Here is an 18,382-nt window from a genome sequence, read left to right on the forward strand (position 1 = left end):
ACACACACACACACACAACAGAGACTAACTAATGAGTTCCTGGGTGTGTGGACATTTCCATTTGGGAGCTGATCACACTATATGAATGGATGTGCCCTGGTGACAGAGCTGCCACCAATACTTCCCCCCTCCCCACACACACACACACTCACACAGCCAAACCTGCATTGCCAAACCAGCTGAAGACTTCGATATTCCTATTTTATTGTGTGAGTGAGTGAGTGTGTGTGTGTGTGTGTGTGACCACCCACCACCACCACCACTTTGAAACGAAACCATGTTCCACCCGGCCAGCAAGCGCTGCTTCACCATCGAGTCCCTGGTAGCGAAGGATCACAACCCCCTGTCCCCGGAGGAGCCCCTCCGCCCCGCCGCGGTCACCTACCCGCCCTCCGCCGATGCCTTCGCCGGCGGCTTGCAGGCGGCGGCTCGCTCCCTGTACCCGGGGCCTGAGCTCATGTTCCAGGAGGCGGTCAGCCACCCCTCGCTGCCCGTCCACCCTCACCAGCTCGGCACTCACCACCTGCAGAGCCATCACACCTTCTTCGCTCCCCAGCACAGGGACCCGCTCAACTTTTACCCCTGGGTGCTCAGGAATCGCTTCTTCGGCCACAGATTTCAAGGTAAGAGGGGAGGGAGGGGTGCTCCAGGTAAAGATCAATCCCCAAAATATAGAGGATAATAGAGAAAAGTACTTTGCAGGAACGAAAGTGGGAACTCCAATAAATGGAGATTGATAAAATAAAATCATTCCCTTTATGTATAGAAGTTACAATATCTAAAAGATATGCCATTAATTTAACACAATTAATTTAACACAATTAGTTTAACACAATTAATTTAACACAATTAGTTTAACACAATTAATTGAACACAATTAATTGAACACAATCCATATGTATCTTCAAAATATGCTTTATATTTCATAGCAGCATTATATGTATCAACCCTGTAAATATAAATTGTAGCTCATTTATAATTGCTATGTAATTTTCCTGTAACAATGTTGTTGGATTTCTATACATATATAACCAATGTAAATAATTGTAAGAGGTGGAATTGTGTTAAAATGAATAATTGTAATTCAGACAAGAATCCCGTTAATATCTAAAATGTGTGTGTGTCGGAGTATATTTCTGTATAATGTCAGGTTTATCAATATATTTATGTGGGCTATTCACACATTTTTATATTTGAGAAGAGTCTTGGACGGGAATTCAGAGCGGGAGAAGGTGTTCAAATGCGAAATAAATTCGCAGCAAATCTCAAACTTGCTTTCGGGAGACAGAAAATGGCTTTAAATCCGTTTGGTTCAACTCTTCAAATCCGTGTGGCAACTGATGTTCTTTGTTAAAATTACAAATATGTGTCGACAGAACTGGTGCCGAACGAGAGGGGGGAACGGTGTTGTTTAATCCCCCAGATTCAGCACATATTTCCAATTCACATTATTTCCAATTCATTTCTTATTTCCAATTGGTTTTTCAGTCGTTGATAGGAAGGGAACGAGGAAGAGGGTGAATTCAAGGAACCTGTTGTGTGTGTATCGAGCCCCGTGTCACCCCGTTCCCTTCTCCTTTCTGGGTGAGTTCTGTGGGCTTCAGATACATCGACTCAAGATCAGAATCACCTTAGGGTTGATTTCCAGAACTCCCTGGGAACGCGAGGGAGGGAGATTCAGTGTCAAACAGAGTGACCACATCTCAACAATTCACTTGCAATCCCAAACTTAAAACAGTGCCCACTGCGGGGGGATTAAACTGTGACAAATCACAGAAGGAACGGGGTCAGAACGAAAGACTGGGGTCGAACAGTTAGATAGCAATCCATTCAAAAACCTCTCCGATCATCTTTTGTTTCTTCAAAACGCCCTTCCCACTGTTGCGGCGGTTTAATCTGTGGCGGGGGCAATAACAATAAAAAAAATTTCGACAAATTAGTGGCCAGATTGATCTGGCTGGAGTGAGAATGTGCATTCCGCACGGGGTTGGGAAACTGAGATTGCGGAGAGGTTTAAATCTGGAGGGAGAGAATCGAAATCAAGGGGGAGGAGGGGGTGCAAAATTGAACTGAGGGGCGGAATGGCCTACCCTTGTCCTTGACAATATTTTACAGCCTGTGACCTGGCTGGTTCTGAGCGAGTAAACGACTCTTTTTATTTTGTTCTAAATTCAAAAAAAGTAATCAAGGCAAAACGAGATGGAGCTAAAACTGGTGAAACTGGAGACATTGAGGAATGTATCCCCTGTCCTGGATTTGGTATTAGCCACAGAAACTGCCCTGTTAAATCTGGGCACACTGCTGGGGTGTGAGGGGGAAAGGAGATACTTTTTTTTTACTGATGTCTGCCTGGGAATCAACACCAGGATTAAATACCAGTCGGGATTGTTCCCTGGGAAATGGTCACAGTAACAGCAGAAATCCTCAATTATTCAAAGCTCATTTTTTGTATCGCAAGGGGGTTTTTTTTTTGTTGGTAAAACACCACAACGCATTCACTTCTAAAATGTCGATTTCAGCCCCGTTTAATTTCCATTCACTCAGTTTCCCCGCGTCCATTTCCATGTTTTCACTGTGTGTGTGAGGTGGGGTTTGAGGAGAGGAGTTCTGTCTGTTGGAGGGTGGGTTTTCTAAACCGGGTATGATCCGGTGATCAATCCTCTCTGATCGATTGGAATTGGTCGCTCAGGAGCCGCCTTACTGCTAAATCTCCAAGTCAATAACCACATCCTCCCTCCAACACTTTCCCCAAACCCAGTCCTGTGTTGGTCTGAAGTTAGGTTTGTTCCTAACTTTCAAATCCTGCCTTATCCTCGTCCACAGAATTCCAAGCGGGAATGTTTCAGACAATCCCGGCAAAGACAGATTTATTCCTGCAGGCCCAGGTTGTTTAAATCTGAGGGAAAGAGTGAGCAAAATGACGATGAGGTTTTGAGAGTAAATGGAGCAGCCAGCCGTAATTTCTGGGCAGATTTATTACCCTGTGGTCTGACGGCTCGTTCCGCAAAGCAATGGGAGATATCCGTCTAATATTCCCCATTAAAGCGAGCTGAGGGCGTAAGAGCGAGCGTGATAGAGAAAGGGAGTGATAGAGAGAGGGAGAAAGTGAGGGAGAGAGAGTGGGATAGAGAGAGGGAGTGATGGAGAGAGGGAGAAAGTGAGGGAGAGAGAGTGGGATAGAGAGAGAGGGAGTGATAGAGAGAGGGAGAAAGTGAGGGAGAGAGGGGGAGTGCGAGAGAGAGGGAGTGATAGAGAGAGGGAGAAAGTGAGGGAGTGAGAGTGGGATGGAGAAAGTGATAGGGAGAAAGTGAGGGCGAGAGAGTGGGATAGAGAAAGTGATAGAGAGAGGGGGAAAGTGAGGGAGTGAGTGGGATAGAGAGTGGGATAGAGAGAAAGCGTGATAGAAAGAGGGAGTGATAGAAAGAGGGAGAGAGGGAGTGAGTGGGATAGAGAAAATGATAGAGGGAGAAAGTGAGGGCGAGAGAGTGGGATGGAGAAAGTGATAGAGAGAGGGAGTGAGTGAGATGGAGAAAGTGATAGAGAGAGGGAGTGAGTGGGATGGAGAAAGTGATAGAGAGAGGGAGAAAGTGAGGGCGAGAGAGTGGGATAGAGAAAGTGACAGGGAGGGGAGTGATAGAGGGAGAAAGTGAGGGAGTGAGAGTGGGAAAGAGAAAATGATAGAGGGAGTGATAGAGAGAGGAAGAAAGTGAGGGATAGAGAATGGGATAGAGAAAGTGATAGAGAGAGGGAGTGATCGAGAGAGGGAGAAAGTGAGGGAGAAAGTGAGGGCGAGAGAGTGATAGAGAGAGGGAGTGATAGAGAGAGGGAGAAAGTGAGGGCGAGAGAGTGGGATAGAGAAAGTGATAGAGAGAGGGAGTGATAGAGAGAGGGGGAAAGTGAGGGAGTGAGTGGGATAGAGAGTGGGATAGAGAGAGAGTGTGATAGAAAGAGGGAGTGATAGAAAGAGGGAGAGAGGGAGTGAGTGGGATAGAGAAAGTGATAGAGAGAGGGAGTGAGTGGGATGGAGAAAGTGATAGAGAGAGGAGTGATAGAGGGAGAAAGTGAGGGAGTGAGAGTGGGAAAGAGAAAATGATAGAGGGAGTGATAGAGAGAGGAAGAAAGTGAGGGATAGCGAATGGGATAGAAAAAGTGATAGAGAGAGGGAGTGATAGAGAGAGGGTGAAAGTGAGGGCGAGAGAGTGATAGAGAGAGGGAGAAAGTGAGGGAGAAAGTGAGGGCGAGAGAGTGATAGAGAGAGGGAGTGAGAGAGAGGGAGTGATAGAGAGAGGGAGAAAGTGAGGGAGTGAGAAAGAGCGAGGGAGAAAGTGAGGGAGAGAGAGTGGGACAGAGAGGGTGATAGAGAGAGGGAGTGATGGAGAGAGGGAGAAAGTGAGGGAGAAAGTGAGGGAGTGAGAGTGATAGAGAGAGGGAGTGATAGAGAGAGGGAGTGATGGAGAGAGGGAGTGATGGAGAGAGGGAGAAAGTGAGGGAGAAAGTGATGGAGTGGGATAGAGAGTGGGATAGGGAGAGGGAGTGACGGAGAGGGAGAAAGTATTTGAGAAAGTGGAAGTGAGGGAGCGATAGCATGAATGGTGCAGAACGGGAGACAGAGGGAAAATGAACAAATAACAGCGACAGGGAGTGGGTGATGGTGAAAGGGAGGGAAGGAAAGTTAGAGACAGAGAGGAGGTGGTGGATGAGAAGAGTGAAAAAGGGAGTGAATGGAAGAGAGCGCGAGAAAGGAACCGGGTGAACGTGGGAGTGAGAAAGTGGGAGTGAGGGAGAGAGAGTGAGGATGGAGAGAGGAGCCAGAATAATGGAGTGAGTGACAAGAACGAAAGAGACTGAAAACAGAAGAACGGGAGGATGGAAAACAGAGAGAGAGAGAGAGAGAGAGGGATACTCTCTGGGTGCGGGATAGTGAGGCGTGACAGCGAAGCTGATGGGAAATACACACTGGGACAGTGAATGGGGAATACCAGACTGTGTGCTGAAATGACACCCGCCATGAAAAGCTTCCTCTGGTTAAAATAGAGGACAGGCGCTGGGAAAGAGTACGGGAACAGCAGACATTCCCATTCTCGGGAAGAGAGGGACTGAATCCTGTGCCCTGTCTCTGGGCTGGGACTGAGGGAGGGGCAGGGACTGAGGGAGGGCTGGGACCGAGGGAGGGCTGGGACCGAGGGAGGGGCAGGGACTGAGGGAGGGGCTGGGACTGAGGGAGGGGCTGGGACTGAGGGAGGGCTGGGACTGAGGGAGGGCAGGGACTGAGGGAGGGGCAGTGACTGAGGGAGGGCTGGGACTGAGGGAGGGGCAGGGACTGAGGGAGGGCTGGGACTGAGGGAGGGCTGGGACTGAGGGAGGGGCTGGGACTGAGGGAGGGCTGGGACTGAGGGAGGGGCTGGGACTGAGGGAGGGGCAGGGACTGAGGGAGGGGCAGGGACTGAGGGAGGGGCAGTGACTGAGGGAAGACAGTGACTGAGGGAGGGGCTGGGACTGAGGGAGGGGCAGTGACTGAGGGAGGGGCAGTGACTGAGGGAGGGACAGTGACTGAGGGAGAGGCTGGGACTGAGGGAGGGGCAGTGACTGAGGGAGGGGCAGTGACTGAGGGAGGGGCTGGGACTGAGGGAGGGGCAGTGACTGAGGGAGGGGCTGGGACTGAGGGAGGGGCAGTGACTGAGGGAAGACAGTGACTGAGGGAGGGGCAGGGACTGAGGGAGGGGCAGTGACTGAGGGAAGACAGTGACTGAGGGAGGGGCTGGGACTGAGGGAGGGGCAGTGACTGAGCGAGGGGCAGTGACTGAGGGAGGGACAGTGACTGAGGGAGAGGCTGGGACTGAGGGAGGGGCAGTGACTGAGGGAGGGGCAGTGACTGAGGGAGGGGCTGGGACTGAGGGAGGGGCAGTGACTGAGGGAGGGGCTGGGACTGAGGGAGGGGCAGTGACTGAGGGAAGACAGTGACTGAGGGAGGGGCAGTGACTGAGGGAGGGCTGGGACTGAGGGAGGGGCAGGGACTGAGGGAGGGGCAGTGACTGAGGGAGGGGCAGTGACTGAGGGAGGGGCTGGGGACTGAGGGAGGGGCAGTGACTGAGGGAGGGGCAGTGACTGAGGGGGGGGCTGGGACTGAGGGAGGGCAGTGACTGAGGGAGGGGCAGGGACTGAGGGAGGGGCAGGGACTGAGGGAGGGGCAGTGACTGAGGGAGGGGCAGTGACTGAGGGAGGGGCAGGGACTGAGGGAGGGCTGGGACCGAGGGAGGGCTGGGACTGAGGGAGGGGCAGTGACTGAGGGAGGGGCAGTGACTGAGGGAGGGCTGGGACTGAGGGAGGGCTGGGACTGAGGGAGGGGTGGGACTGAGGGAGGGGCTGGGACTGAGGGAGGGGCAGTGACTGAGGGAGGGCTGGGACTGAGGGAGGGGCTGGGACTGAGGGAGGGGCAGGGACTGAGGGAGGGGCAGTGACTGAGGGAGGGCTGGGACTGAGGGAGGGGCTGGGACTGAGGGAGGGGCAGTGACTGAGGGAGGGGCTGGGACTGAGGGAGGGGCAGGGACTGAGGGAGGGGCAGTGACTGAGGGAGGGCAGGGACTGAGGGAGGGGCTGGGACTGAGGGAGGGGCAGTGACTGAGGGAGGGGCAGTGACTGAGGGAGGGCTGGGACTGAGGGAGGGGCAGGGACTGAGGGAGGGGCAGTGACTGAGGGAGGGCAGGGACTGAGGGAGGGCTGGGACTGAGGGAGGGCAGGGACTGAGGGAGGGGCAGTGACTGAGGGAGGGGCTGGGACTGAGGGAGGGGCAGTGACTGAGGGAGGGGCTGGGACTGAGGGAGGGCTGGGACTGAGGGAGGGGCAGTGACTGAGGGAGGGCAGGGACTGAGGGAGGGCTGGGACTGAGGCAGGGGCTGGGACTGAGGGAGGGCAGGGACTGAGGGAGGGCAGGGACTGAGGGAGGGCAGGGACTGAGGGAGGGGCTGGGACTGAGGGAGGGGCTGGGACTGAGGGAGGGGCAGGGACTGAGGGAGGGGCAGTGACTGAGGGAGGGCAGTGACTGAGGGAGGGGCAGTGACTGAGGGAGGGGCTGGGACTGAGGGAGGGGCTGGGACTGAGGGAGGGGCAGTGACTGAGGGAGGGCTGGGACTGAGGGAGGGGCAGTGACTGAGGGAGGGGCTGGGACTGAGGGAGGGGCAGTGACTGAGGGAGGGCTGGGACTGAGGGAGGGCTGGGACTGAGGGAGGGCTGGGACTGAGGGAGGGGCTGGGACTGAGGGAGGGCAGGGACTGAGGGAGGGCAGGGACTGAGGGAGGGCTGGGACTGAGGGAGGGCTGGGACTGAGGGAGGGGCTGGGACTGAGGGAGGGGCTGGGACTGAGGGAGGGCTGGGACTGAGGGAGGGGCTGGGACTGAGGGAGGGGCAGTGACTGAGGGAGGGGCAGTGACTGAGGGAGGGCAGGGATTGAGGGAGGGGCAGTGACTGAGGGAGGGCTGGGACTGAGGGAGGGGCAGTGACTGAGGGAAGACAGTGACTGAGGGAGGGGCTGGGACTGAGGGAGGGCAGGGACTGAGGGAGGGCTGGGACTGAGGGAGGGGCAGTGACTGAGGGAAGACAGTGACTGAGGGAGGGGCTGGGACTGAGGGAGGGCTGGGACTGAGGGAGGGGCAGTGACTGAGGGAGGGGCTGGGACTGAGGGAGGGGCAGTGACTGAGGGAGGGCTGGGACTGAGGGAGGGCTGGGACTGAGGGAGGGGCAGTGACTGAGGGAGGGGCAGTGACTGAGGGAGGGGCAGGGACTGAGGGAGGGGCAGTGACTGAGGGAGGGCTGGGACTGAGGGAGGGGCAGGGACTGAGGGAGAGGCTGGGACTGAGGGAGGGGCAGTGACTGAGGGAGGGGCAGTGACTGAGGGAGGGGCAGTGACTGAGGGAGGGCTGGGACTGAGGGAGGGCTGGGACTGAGGGAGGGTCAGTGACTGAGGGAGGGGCAGTGACTGAGGGAGGGGCAGTGACTGAGGGAGGGCTGGGACTGAGGGAGGGCTGGGACTGAGGGAGGGGCTGGGACTGAGCGAGGGCAGGGACTGAGGGAGGGGCAGTGACTGAGGGAGGGTAGGGACTGAGGGAGGGCTGGGACTAAGGGAGGGGCTGGGACTGAGGGAGGGCTGGGACTGAGGGAGGGCAGTGTTGAGACACAGTAACTTAATTGAAGCCTACTTGTGGCAATAAGCCATTTTCATTTCATTTCACTTTACTGATGGTTAGTAGACCGTTGGGGAGGTAATTGCCTAGTTTGGATTTGTCCTCCTTTTTCATCGTAAAGCTAGACACTTCCTCCAGACATAGCCTCAGAATGGGAGAATCCAGTCCCAGGGCTGGTTTAGCACACTGGGCTAAATAGCTGGCTTTTAAAGCAGACCAAGGCAGGCCAGCAGCACGGTTCAATTCCCGTACCAGCCTCCCTGAACAGGCGCCGGAATGTGGCGACTAGGGGCCTTTCACAGTAACTTCATTGAAGCCTACTCGTGACAATAAGCCATTTTCATTTTATTTCCCTTGACCCTTTCTGACCATGTAGCTTCTCCCAGTCCTCCGGGATAGAACATTACAAAGATTCCCACCTTCCTGAATGTAGACATGTCCCATCTCACTGGCTTATCCTGAGACCAGTGTAGCAGATCCCCCACACCGGCACACAGGCACACACCCTCCCGCTGTGCCCACACTCTGGCAGGGATCAGCTCTAATTCCTTACCCTGCCTGGGTCGGCAATCTCCAAGCCCCCCCAGGCGCGACCCCCCCCCCCACCCCCAACACTGCCCCATATTGTGCTAAAGCGACTTCCGACATAATCCAGAGCCCCTTTACACAGGTGAGCAGGTGGCCACAGACACCCACATTGACACACGACTCAGCCACTTTCAACACTGCGTCAATTCATCAATCGAATAGAATTTCTAAATTCAGCATAGGTTCCGCTCTCTGCTTCTCCCGTCTCCAAATTAAACAGCAACTTGGAGAAAATTTACCTGTGCAACTCGCACAAGCTGCAATTTGGGCAAGGGTGGGGGGGGGGGGGGGGGGGGGTGGGGGGGCTGGGAAACACACCGCCACGTTAAGAAAGAAACTGCAGGCTCTCTGTCCCAATTGTAGCCGGTTTGAGTTCTGCCACAGCCATGGGTTTGAGATTCCAACAACTCGGAAAATGCAAGGGGAAGGCAGGAGGGAGAGTGAGGGCACTCATTTCCCTCTCTCCCCTCTCACTCTCTCTCACCCTCTTTCTCACTCACTCACTCCTGTCTCTCCTTCTCTCTCCCTCTTTCTCTTTCCCGAGGGAGGGGGAGGAAGAGGGAGAAAGAGCGGCAGAGTGAAAGAGGTGGGGGGAGAGAGAGAGAGCGAGAGAGTGAGAGTGGGAGAGCGAGAGACGAGAAAGAGAGAGAGAGAGAAAGAGAGACACAGTGAGGGAGGGAGAGTGAGTAAAAAATAGAGGGGGGGAGGAAGAGAATGTGAGAGAGTGAGAAAGAGGGAGAGTGAGAGCGAGACAGAGGGAGAGAGAATGGGGGGGGGGAGAGAGGAAGAGAATCAGATAGAATAAGAGAGGGGGAGAGAAAGAAAGAGAGTGAGAAAAAGGGGGAGAGGAAATGGAGAGAGGGAGAGAGAGAGAGAAAGAGGAGAGAGAAAGTGGGGGAAGAGAAGGGGGGGGGAGAGGAGAGGCAGGAGAGTGAGTGAGTGAGAGAGAGTGTGAGGGGAGAGAGGAAAATGAGTGACTCTGGCAGGGCAGTGATTGGGGGTGATTCTGGCTGGGCTGTGATTGGGGGGCTCACTCTGGCTGGGCTGTGATTGGGGGGGGTGACACTGGTAGGGCAGTGATTGGGGGTGACTCTGGCAGGGCAGTGATTGGCGGTGACTCTGGCTGGGCAGCGATTGGGGGGTGACGCTGGCTGGGCAGTGATTGGGGGGTGACTCTGGCAGGGCAGTGATTGGGGGGGTGACTCTGGCTGGGCAGTGATAGGGGGTGACTCTGTCTGGGCAGTGATGGGGGGGGGGGGGGTGACTCTGGCAGGGCAGTGATGGGGGGTGACTCTGGCAGGGCAGTGATTGGGGGGGGTGACTCTGGCAGGGCAGTGATAGGGGGTGACTCTGTCTGGGCAGTGATGGGGGGGGGTGACTGGCTGTGCAGTGATTGGCGGTGACTCTGGCTGGGCAGTGATTGGGGGGGGGGTGACACTGGCTGGGCAGTGATTGGCAGTGACTCTGGCTGGGCAGTGATTGGCGGTGACTCTGGCTGGGCAGTGATTGGCTGTCACTCTGGCAGGGCAGTGATTGGGGTGACTCTGGCTGGGCAGTGATGGGGGGGGGGGTGACTCTGGCAGGGCAGTGATGGGGGGTGACTCTGGCTGGGCAGTGATTGGGGGGGTGACTCTGGCTGGGCAGTGGATTGGCGGTGACTCTGGCTGGGCAGTGATGGGGGGGGTGACTCTGGCAGGGCGGTGATGGGGGGTGACTCTGGCTGGGCAGTGATTGGCAGTGACTCTGGCTGGGCAGTGATGGGGGGTGACTCTGGCTGGGCAGTGATTGGGGGGGGGTGACTCTGGCTGGGCAGTGATTGGGGGTGACTCTGGCTGGGCAGTGATGGGGGGGTGACTCTGGCTGGGCAGTGATTGGGGGTGAATATGGCTGGGCAGTGATTGGCGGTGACTCTGGCTGGGCAGTGATTGGCAGTGACTCTGGCTGGGCAGTGATTGGGGGGGTGACTCTGGCTGGGCAGTGATTGTGGGTGACTCTGGCTGGGCAGTGATTGTGGGTGAATATGGCGGGGCAGTGATTGGGGGGGTGACACTGGCCCGGCAGTGATTGGGGGGGTGACTCTGGCTGGGCAGTGATTGGGGGGGGGATGACTCTGGCTGGGCAGTGATTGGGGGTGGGGGTGATTCTGGCTGGGCAGTGATTGGCGGTGACTCTGGCTGGGCAGTGATTGGCTGTCACTCTGGCAGGGCAGTGATTGGCGGTCACTCTGGCTGGGCAGTGATTGGGGGGGGTGACTCTGGCAGGGCAGTGATTGGGGGTGACTCTGGCTGGGCAGTGATGGGGGGGGGGTGACTCTGGCGGGGCAGTGATTGGGGGTGACTATGGCTGGGCAGTGATTGGTGGTGACTGGCTGGGCAGCGATTGGGGGTGACTCTGGCTGGGCAGTGATCGGGGGGATGACTCTGGCTGGGCAGTGATTGGGGACTCTGGCTGGGCAGTGATTGGGGGGGGGGTCACTCTGGCTGGGCAGTGATTGGGGGGTGACTGGCTGGGCAGTGATTGGGGGTGGGGGTGATTCTGGCTGGGCAGTGATTGGGGGTCACTCTGGCAGGGCAGTGGGTGGGGGTGGGGGTAACTGGCAGGGCAGTGATGGGGGGGTGTGACTGGCTGGGCAGTGATCGGGGGGGACTCTGGCTGGGCAGTGATTGGCGGTGACTCTGGCAGGGCAGTGATTGGGGGGGTGACTCTGGCTGGGCAGTGATTGGCGGTGGGGGTGGGTTAACGTGGCTGGGCAGTGATTGGAGGGGGGTGACACTGGCAGGGCAGTGATTGGGGGTGGGGGTGGGTTAACGTGGCTGGGCAGTGGTTGGGGGTGGGGATGACTCTGGCTGGGCAGTGATTTGGGGGTGACTCTGGCTGGGCAGTGATTGGAGGGGGGGTGACACTGGCAGGACAGTGATTGGGGGTGGGGGTGGGTTAACGTGGCTGGGCAGTGGTTGGGGGTGGGGATGACTCTGGCTGGGCAGTGATTTGGGGGTGACACTGGCTGGGCAGTGATTGGCGGTGACTCTGGCTGGGCAGTGATTGGCGGTGACACTGGCTGGGCAGTGATTGGGGGTGACTCTGGCTGGGCAGTGATTGGGGGTGACTCTGGCTAGGCAGTGATTGGAGGGGGGTGACACTGGCAGGGCAGTGATTGGGGGGATGACTCTGGCTGGGCAGTGAATGGTATTGACTCTGGCTGGGCAGTGCTTGGGGGGGGTTACTCTGGCTGGGCAGTGATTGGCGGTGACTCTGGCGGGGCAGTGTGTGGGGGTGGGGGTGGGTTAACGTGGCTGGGCAGTGATTGGAGGTGGGGGTGACTCTGGCTGGGCAGTGATTGGGGGTGGGGGTGACACTGGCTGGGCAGTGATTGGCAGTGACACTGGCTGGGCAGTGATTGGGGGGGTGACATTGGCAGGGCAGTGATTGGGGGGTGACTCTGGCTGGGCAGTGATTGGGGGCTCACTCTCGCTGGGCAGTGATTGGGGGGGTGACTCTGGCAGGGCAGTGATTGGCGGTGACACTGGCTGGGCAGTGATTGGGGGTGACTCTGGCTGGGCAGTGATTGGCGGTGACTCTGGCTGGGCAGTGATTGGCGGTGACTCTGGCTGGGCAGTGATTGGGGGTGACTCTGGCAGGGCAGTGATTGTCGGTGACTCTGGCTGGGCAGTGATTGGCGGTGACTCTGGCTAGGCAGTGATTGGGGGGTGACACTGGCTGGGCAGTGGGGGGGGGTGGGGGTAACTGGCAGGGCAGTGATTGGGGGTGACACTGGCTGGGCAGTGATTGGGGGGGCTCACTCTGGCTGGGCAGTGATTGGGGGGGTGACACTGGCTCCGCAGTGATTGGGGGTGGGGGTGACTCTGGCTGGGCAGTGATTGGGGGTCACTCTGGCAGGGCAGTGATTGGGGGTGGGGGTGGGTTAACGTGGCTGGGCAGTGGTTGGGGGTGGGGATGACACTGGCTGGGCAGTGATTGGCAGTGACTCTGGCTGGGCAGTGATTGGCGGTGACTCTGGCTGGGCAGTGATTGGCAGTGACTCTGGCTGGGCAGTGATTGGCGGTGACTCTGGCTGGGCAGTGATTGGGGGGGTGACACTGGCTGGGCAGTGATTGGGGGTGGGGGTGGGTTAACGTGGCTGGCAGTGGTTGGGGGTGGGGATGACACTGGCTGGGCAGTGATTGGCAGTGACTCTGGCTGGGCAGTGATTGGCGGTGACTCTGGCTGGGCAGTGATTGGCGGTGACTCTGGCTGGGCAGTGATTGGCGGTGACTCTGGCTGGGCAGTGATTGGGGGGGGTGACACTGGCTGGGCAGTGATTGGCAGTGACACTGGCTGGGCAGTGATTGGGGGGGGGGTGACTCTGGCTGGGCAGTGATTGGGGGGGTGACACTGGCTGGGCAGTGATTGGGGGGATGACTCTGGCAGGGCAGTGATTGTGGGGATGACTCTGGCTGGGCAGTGATTGGGGGGGTGACTCTGGCTGGGCAGTGATTGGGGGGGTGACTCTGGCTAGGCAGTGATTGGAGGGGGGTGACACTGGCAGGGCAGTGAATGGTATTGACTCTGGCTGGGCAGTGCTTGGGGGGGGGTTACTCTGGCTGGGCAGTGATTGGGGGGTGACACTGGCTGGGCAGTGTGTGGGGGTGGGGGTGGGTTAACGTGGCTGGGCAGTGATTGGAGGTGGGGGTGACACTGGCTGGGCAGTGATTGGGGGGGTGAATCTGGCTGGGCAGTGATTGGCAGTGACACTGGCTGGGCAGTGATTGGGGGGGTGACATTGGCAGGGCAGTGATTGGCAGTGACACTGGCTGGGCAGTGATTGTCGGTCACTCTGGCTGGGCAGTGATTGGGGGCTCACTCTCACTGGGCAGTGATTGGGGGGGTGACTCTGGCAGGGCAGTGATTGGGGGGCTCAATCTGGCTGGGCAGTGATTGGGGGGGTTACTCTGGCAGGGCAGTGGGTGGGGGTGGGGGTAACTGGCAGGGCAGTGATTGGGGGTGACACTGGCTGGGCAGTGATTGGGGGGGTGACTCTGGCTGGGCAGTGATGGGGGGGTGACTCTGGCTGGGCAGTGATTGGGGGGGTGACTCTGGCTGGGCAGTGATTGGGGAGGGTGACTCTGGCTGGGCAGTGATTGGGGGGGGGTGACACTGGCTGGGCAGTGATTGGGGGGTGACTCTGGCTGGGCAGTGATTGGCGGTGACTCTGGCTGGGCAGTGATTGGGGGGAGTGACACTGGCTGGGCAGTGATTGGGGGGGTCACTATGGCTGGGCAGTGATTGGGGGGTGACACTGGCTGGGCAGTGATTGGAGGTGGGGTGACTCTGGCTGGGCAGTGATTGGGGGGGGTGAATCTGGCTGGGCAGTGATTGGGCGGTGACTCTGGCTGGGCAGTGATTGGGGGTGACTCTGGCTGGGCAGTGATTTGGGGGGTGACTCTGGCGGGGCAGTGATTGGCGGTGACTCTGGCTGGGCAGTGATTGGGGGGTGACTCTGGCTGGGCAGTGATTTGGGGGGTGACTCTGGCGGGGCAGTGATTGGGGGTCACTCTGGCTGGGCAGTGATTGGGGGTGTGACACTGGCTGGGCAGTGATTGGGGGGGGTGACTCTGGCTAGGCAGTGATTGGGGGTGTGACACTGGCTGGGCAGTGATTGGGGGTGTGACACTGGCTGGGCAGTGATTGGGGGGGGTGACTCTGGCTAGGCAGTGATTGGGGGGGTGACTCTGGCTGGGCAGTGATTGGGGGTGTGACACTGGCTGGGCAGTGATTGGGGGGGGTGACTCTGGCTAGGCAGTGATTGGGGGGGTGACTCTGGCTGGGCAGTGATTGGCGGTGACTCTGGCTGGGCAGTGATTGGGGGGGGGTGACTCTGGCTGGGGCAGTGATGGGGGGGTGACACTGGCTGGGCAGTGGTTGGCGGTGACTCTGGCTGGGCAGTGATTGGGGGTGGTGGTGACTCTGGCGGGGCAGTGATTGGGGGGGTGACTCTGGCTGGGCAGTGATTGGGGGTGTGGTGACTCTGGCTGGGCAGTGATTCGCGGTGGGGGGTGACTCTGGCTGGGCAGTGATTGGGGGGTGACTCTGGCTGGGCAGTGATTGGGGGGGGTGACTCTGGCTGGGCAGCGATTGGGGGGTGACTCTGGCTGGGCAGTGATTGGGGGGGACTCTGGCTGGGCAGTGATTGGCGGTGACTCTGGCTGGGCAGTGATTGGGGGTGGGGGTGACTCTGGCTGGGCAGTGATTGGCGGTGGGGTGACTCTGGCTGGGCAGTGATTGTGGGTGACTCTGGCTGGGGCAGTGATTGGGGGGGGTGAATCTGGCTGGGCAGTGATTGGCGGTGACTCTGGCTAGGCAGTGATTTGGGGGGTGACTCTGGCGGGGCAGTGATTGGGGGGTGACACTGGCAGGGCAGTGATTGGGGTGACTCTGGCAGGGCAGTGATTGGCGGTGACTCTGGCTGGGCAGTGATTGGCGGTGACTCTGGCTGGGCAGCGATTGGGGGGTGACTCTGGCTGGGCAGTGATGGGGGGGTGACACTGGCTGGGCAGTGATTGGGGGGGTGACTCTGGCTGGGCAGTGATTGGCGGTGGGGGTGACACTGGCTGGGCAGTGATTCGCGGTGACTCTGGCTAGGCAGTGATTGGGGGGGTGACTCTGGCTGGGCAGTGATAGGCGGTGACTCTGGCTAGGCAGTGATTGGGGGGGTGACTCTGGCAGGGCATGTGGGGGTGACTCTGGCTGGGCAGTGATTGGGGGGGTGACTCTGGCTGGGCAGTGATTGGGGGGGTGACTCTGGCTGGGCAGTGATAGGCGGTGACTCTGGCTAGGCAGTGATTGGGGGGGTGACTCTGGCTGGCAGTGATATCGGCGGTGACTCTGGCTGGGCAGGAGGTGATGGCGGTGACTCTGGCTGGGCAGTGAATTGGGGGGGTGACTCTGGCTGGGCAGTGATGGGTGGGGGTGTACTCTGGCTGGGCAGTGATTGGGGGGGTGCTCTGCTGGGCAGTGAAATTGGGGGGGTGACTCTGGCAGGCAGTGATTGGCGGTGACTCTGGCTGGGCAGTGATTGGCGGGTGACAATCTGTCATGGCATATTTGGGTGATCTGGCAGGCAGTAGTGGGGGGGGTGACTCTGGCAGAGGCAGTGATGGCGTTGACTCTGGCTGGGCAGTGATTGGCGGTGACTCGCTGGGCAGTGATTGGGGGGGTGACTCTGGCTGCGACAGTGATTGGGGGGGACACTGGGCAGGGCATTGATTGGGCGTTGACTCTGGCAGGGGCATGATTGGCGGTGACTCTGGCGGAGGCAGTTATGGGGGGGTGACGGTGCTGGCTGGGCAGTGATTGGCGGTGACTCTGGCAGGGCAGTGATTGGGAGTGACTCTGGCAGGGCAGTGATTGGGGGGGGTGACTCTGGCAGGGCAGTGATTGGCGGTGACTCTGGCTGGGCAGCGATTGGGGGTCACTCTGGTAGGGCAGTGGGTGGGGGTGGGGGTAACTGGCAGGGCAGTGATTGGGGGTGTGGATGACTCTGGTAGGGCAGTGATTGGCGGTGGGGGTGACACTGGCTGGGCAGTGATTGGGGTGGTGACACTGGCAGGGCAGTGATTGGGGGGGGGGTGACACTGGCTGGGCAGTGATTGGGGGGCTCACTCTGGCTAGGCAGTGATTGGGGGGGGGGGGTGACACTGGCTGGGCAGTGATTGGGGGTGACTCTGGCAGGGTGGTACAGCTCCGAGCCGTCCCGCACTCATATTCAATCTCTTCCCCTCCACAGGGTCCGATGCTGCTCACGAATCCATGTTACTGCACGGCCCCTTCGCCAGGAAACCCAAAAGAATCCGAACGGCCTTCTCCCCTTCCCAGCTGCTCCGCCTGGAGAGGGCGTTTGAGAAGAATCACTATGTGGTGGGAGCTGAAAGGAAGCAGCTTGCTAGCAGCCTGAGCCTTTCAGAGACACAGGTAAGAGAGACTGCGGACAGCCCACCCTGCCCCACGCCCAGGGACACGCTCTGCACACCGCCTCAGACAATCCCAGGCAGGGCAGGGGGCAGAGGGTGATGGTTGAAAGTTGTTCTTGCGACAGGAAGCCTGTATTCCATGGTGTCCCGCAGGAATGGGTGTTGGCTCCCTTGCTGTTTGTCGTGTCCATTAATGATCTGGCTGTGAATATAGCAGGCATGATCAGTACCTTTGCAGACGCACTGTCATGTGGATAAACGTGAGGGCATCCACTTTGGTAGCAGAAACAGGGAGACCGATTAACATATGAATGGCTATAGATTGAGAGAGTGGGAATGTGCAGCGGGACCTGGGTGTTCTTGAGCACCAGTCGCTGAAAGTAAGCGCGCATATACAGCAGGCGGTAAAGAAGACAAATGACATGTTGGCCTTCATTGCGAGAGGATTTGAGTACAGGAGCAGGGATGTGTTGCTGCAGTTATACAGCGCTTGGTGAGGCCAGAACTGGAATATTGTGTGCAGTTTTGGCCTCCTTGGGGTGCATTCTCTGTCAGTGGGATTCCTATCTGCTGCAGTGCACACCCTCCGGGTTTCCCGGCAGTGTCAGCTGGCTACAATGGGAAATCCAATTGGCCAGCGGCGGAAATAATTGGATTGGATTGATTTGATTTATTGTCATGTGTCCCGAGGTGCAGGGAAAAGTATTGTTCTGCTTACAGTCCAGGCAGATCGTTCCATGCATGAAAAAAACATAGGGTATACATAAATGCACAATGTAAATACATAGGCACCAGCATCGGGTGAAGCGTACGGAGTGTAGTACTACTCAGTAGAGAAGATGTGTGAAGAGATCAGTTCAGTCCATAAGAGGGTCATTTAGGAATCTGGTGACAGCGGGGAAGAAGCTGTTTTGAATCTGTTTTTGCGTGTTCTCAGACTTCTGTATCTCCTGCCCGATGGAAGAAGTTGGAAAAGTGAGTAAGCCGGGTGGGAGGGGTCTTTGATTATGCTGCCCGCTTTCCCCAGGCAGCGGGAGGTGTAGACAGAGTCAATGGATGGGAGGCAGGTTTGTGTGATGGATTGGGCTGTGTTCACGACTGTCTGAAGTTTCTTGCAGACTTGGGCTGAGCAGTTGCCATACCCAGGCTGTGACGCAGCCAGATAGGATGCTTTCTATGGTGCATCCGTAAAAGATGATGACAGTCAATGTGGACATGCCGAATTTTGTTAGTTTCCTGAGGAAGTATAGGTGCTGTTGTGCTTTCTTGGTGGTAGCGTTGACGTGAGTGGACCAGGACAGATTTTTGGAGATTCGTACACCTAGGAATTTGAAACTGCTAACCATCTCCACCTCGACCCCGTTGATGCAGACAGGGGTGTGGACGACACTTCACTTCCTGAAGTCAATGACCAGCTCTTTAGTTTTGCTGGCATTGAGGGAGAGATTGTTGTCTTTATGCCACTCCACCAGGTTCTCTATCTCATTCCTCTACTCTGACTCATCGTTGTTCGAGATCCGGCCCACTACGATCGTGTCATCAGCAAACTTGAAGATGGAGTTGGAGCCAAATTTTGCCACACAGTCGTGTGTGTACAGGGAGTAGAGTAGGGGGGTCAATAGAAGGAGATTTCCACTGCCAGCGATGGCT

General features: G+C 57.8%; 1 protein-coding gene across 1 annotated transcript in view; it reads left to right on the plus strand.

Annotated features, from left to right (window-relative positions):
- The first annotated feature begins 227 nt into the window (after positions 1-227).
- The window catches only part of emx1 (empty spiracles homeobox 1), a 75,741-nt gene continuing 57,586 nt past the window's right edge, over positions 228-18,382 (plus strand). The window contains exons 1-2 of the mRNA XM_038793004.1: positions 228-623; positions 16,549-16,733. Of these exons, the coding sequence (XP_038648932.1) occupies positions 278-623; positions 16,549-16,733 (531 nt within the window). The 5' untranslated portion in view covers positions 228-277. The remainder of the gene's footprint in view (positions 624-16,548; positions 16,734-18,382) is intronic.

Source organism: Scyliorhinus canicula, chromosome 3 (assembly GCF_902713615.1).
Source record: "Scyliorhinus canicula chromosome 3, sScyCan1.1, whole genome shotgun sequence".
Taxonomy (NCBI): domain Eukaryota; kingdom Metazoa; phylum Chordata; class Chondrichthyes; order Carcharhiniformes; family Scyliorhinidae; genus Scyliorhinus; species Scyliorhinus canicula.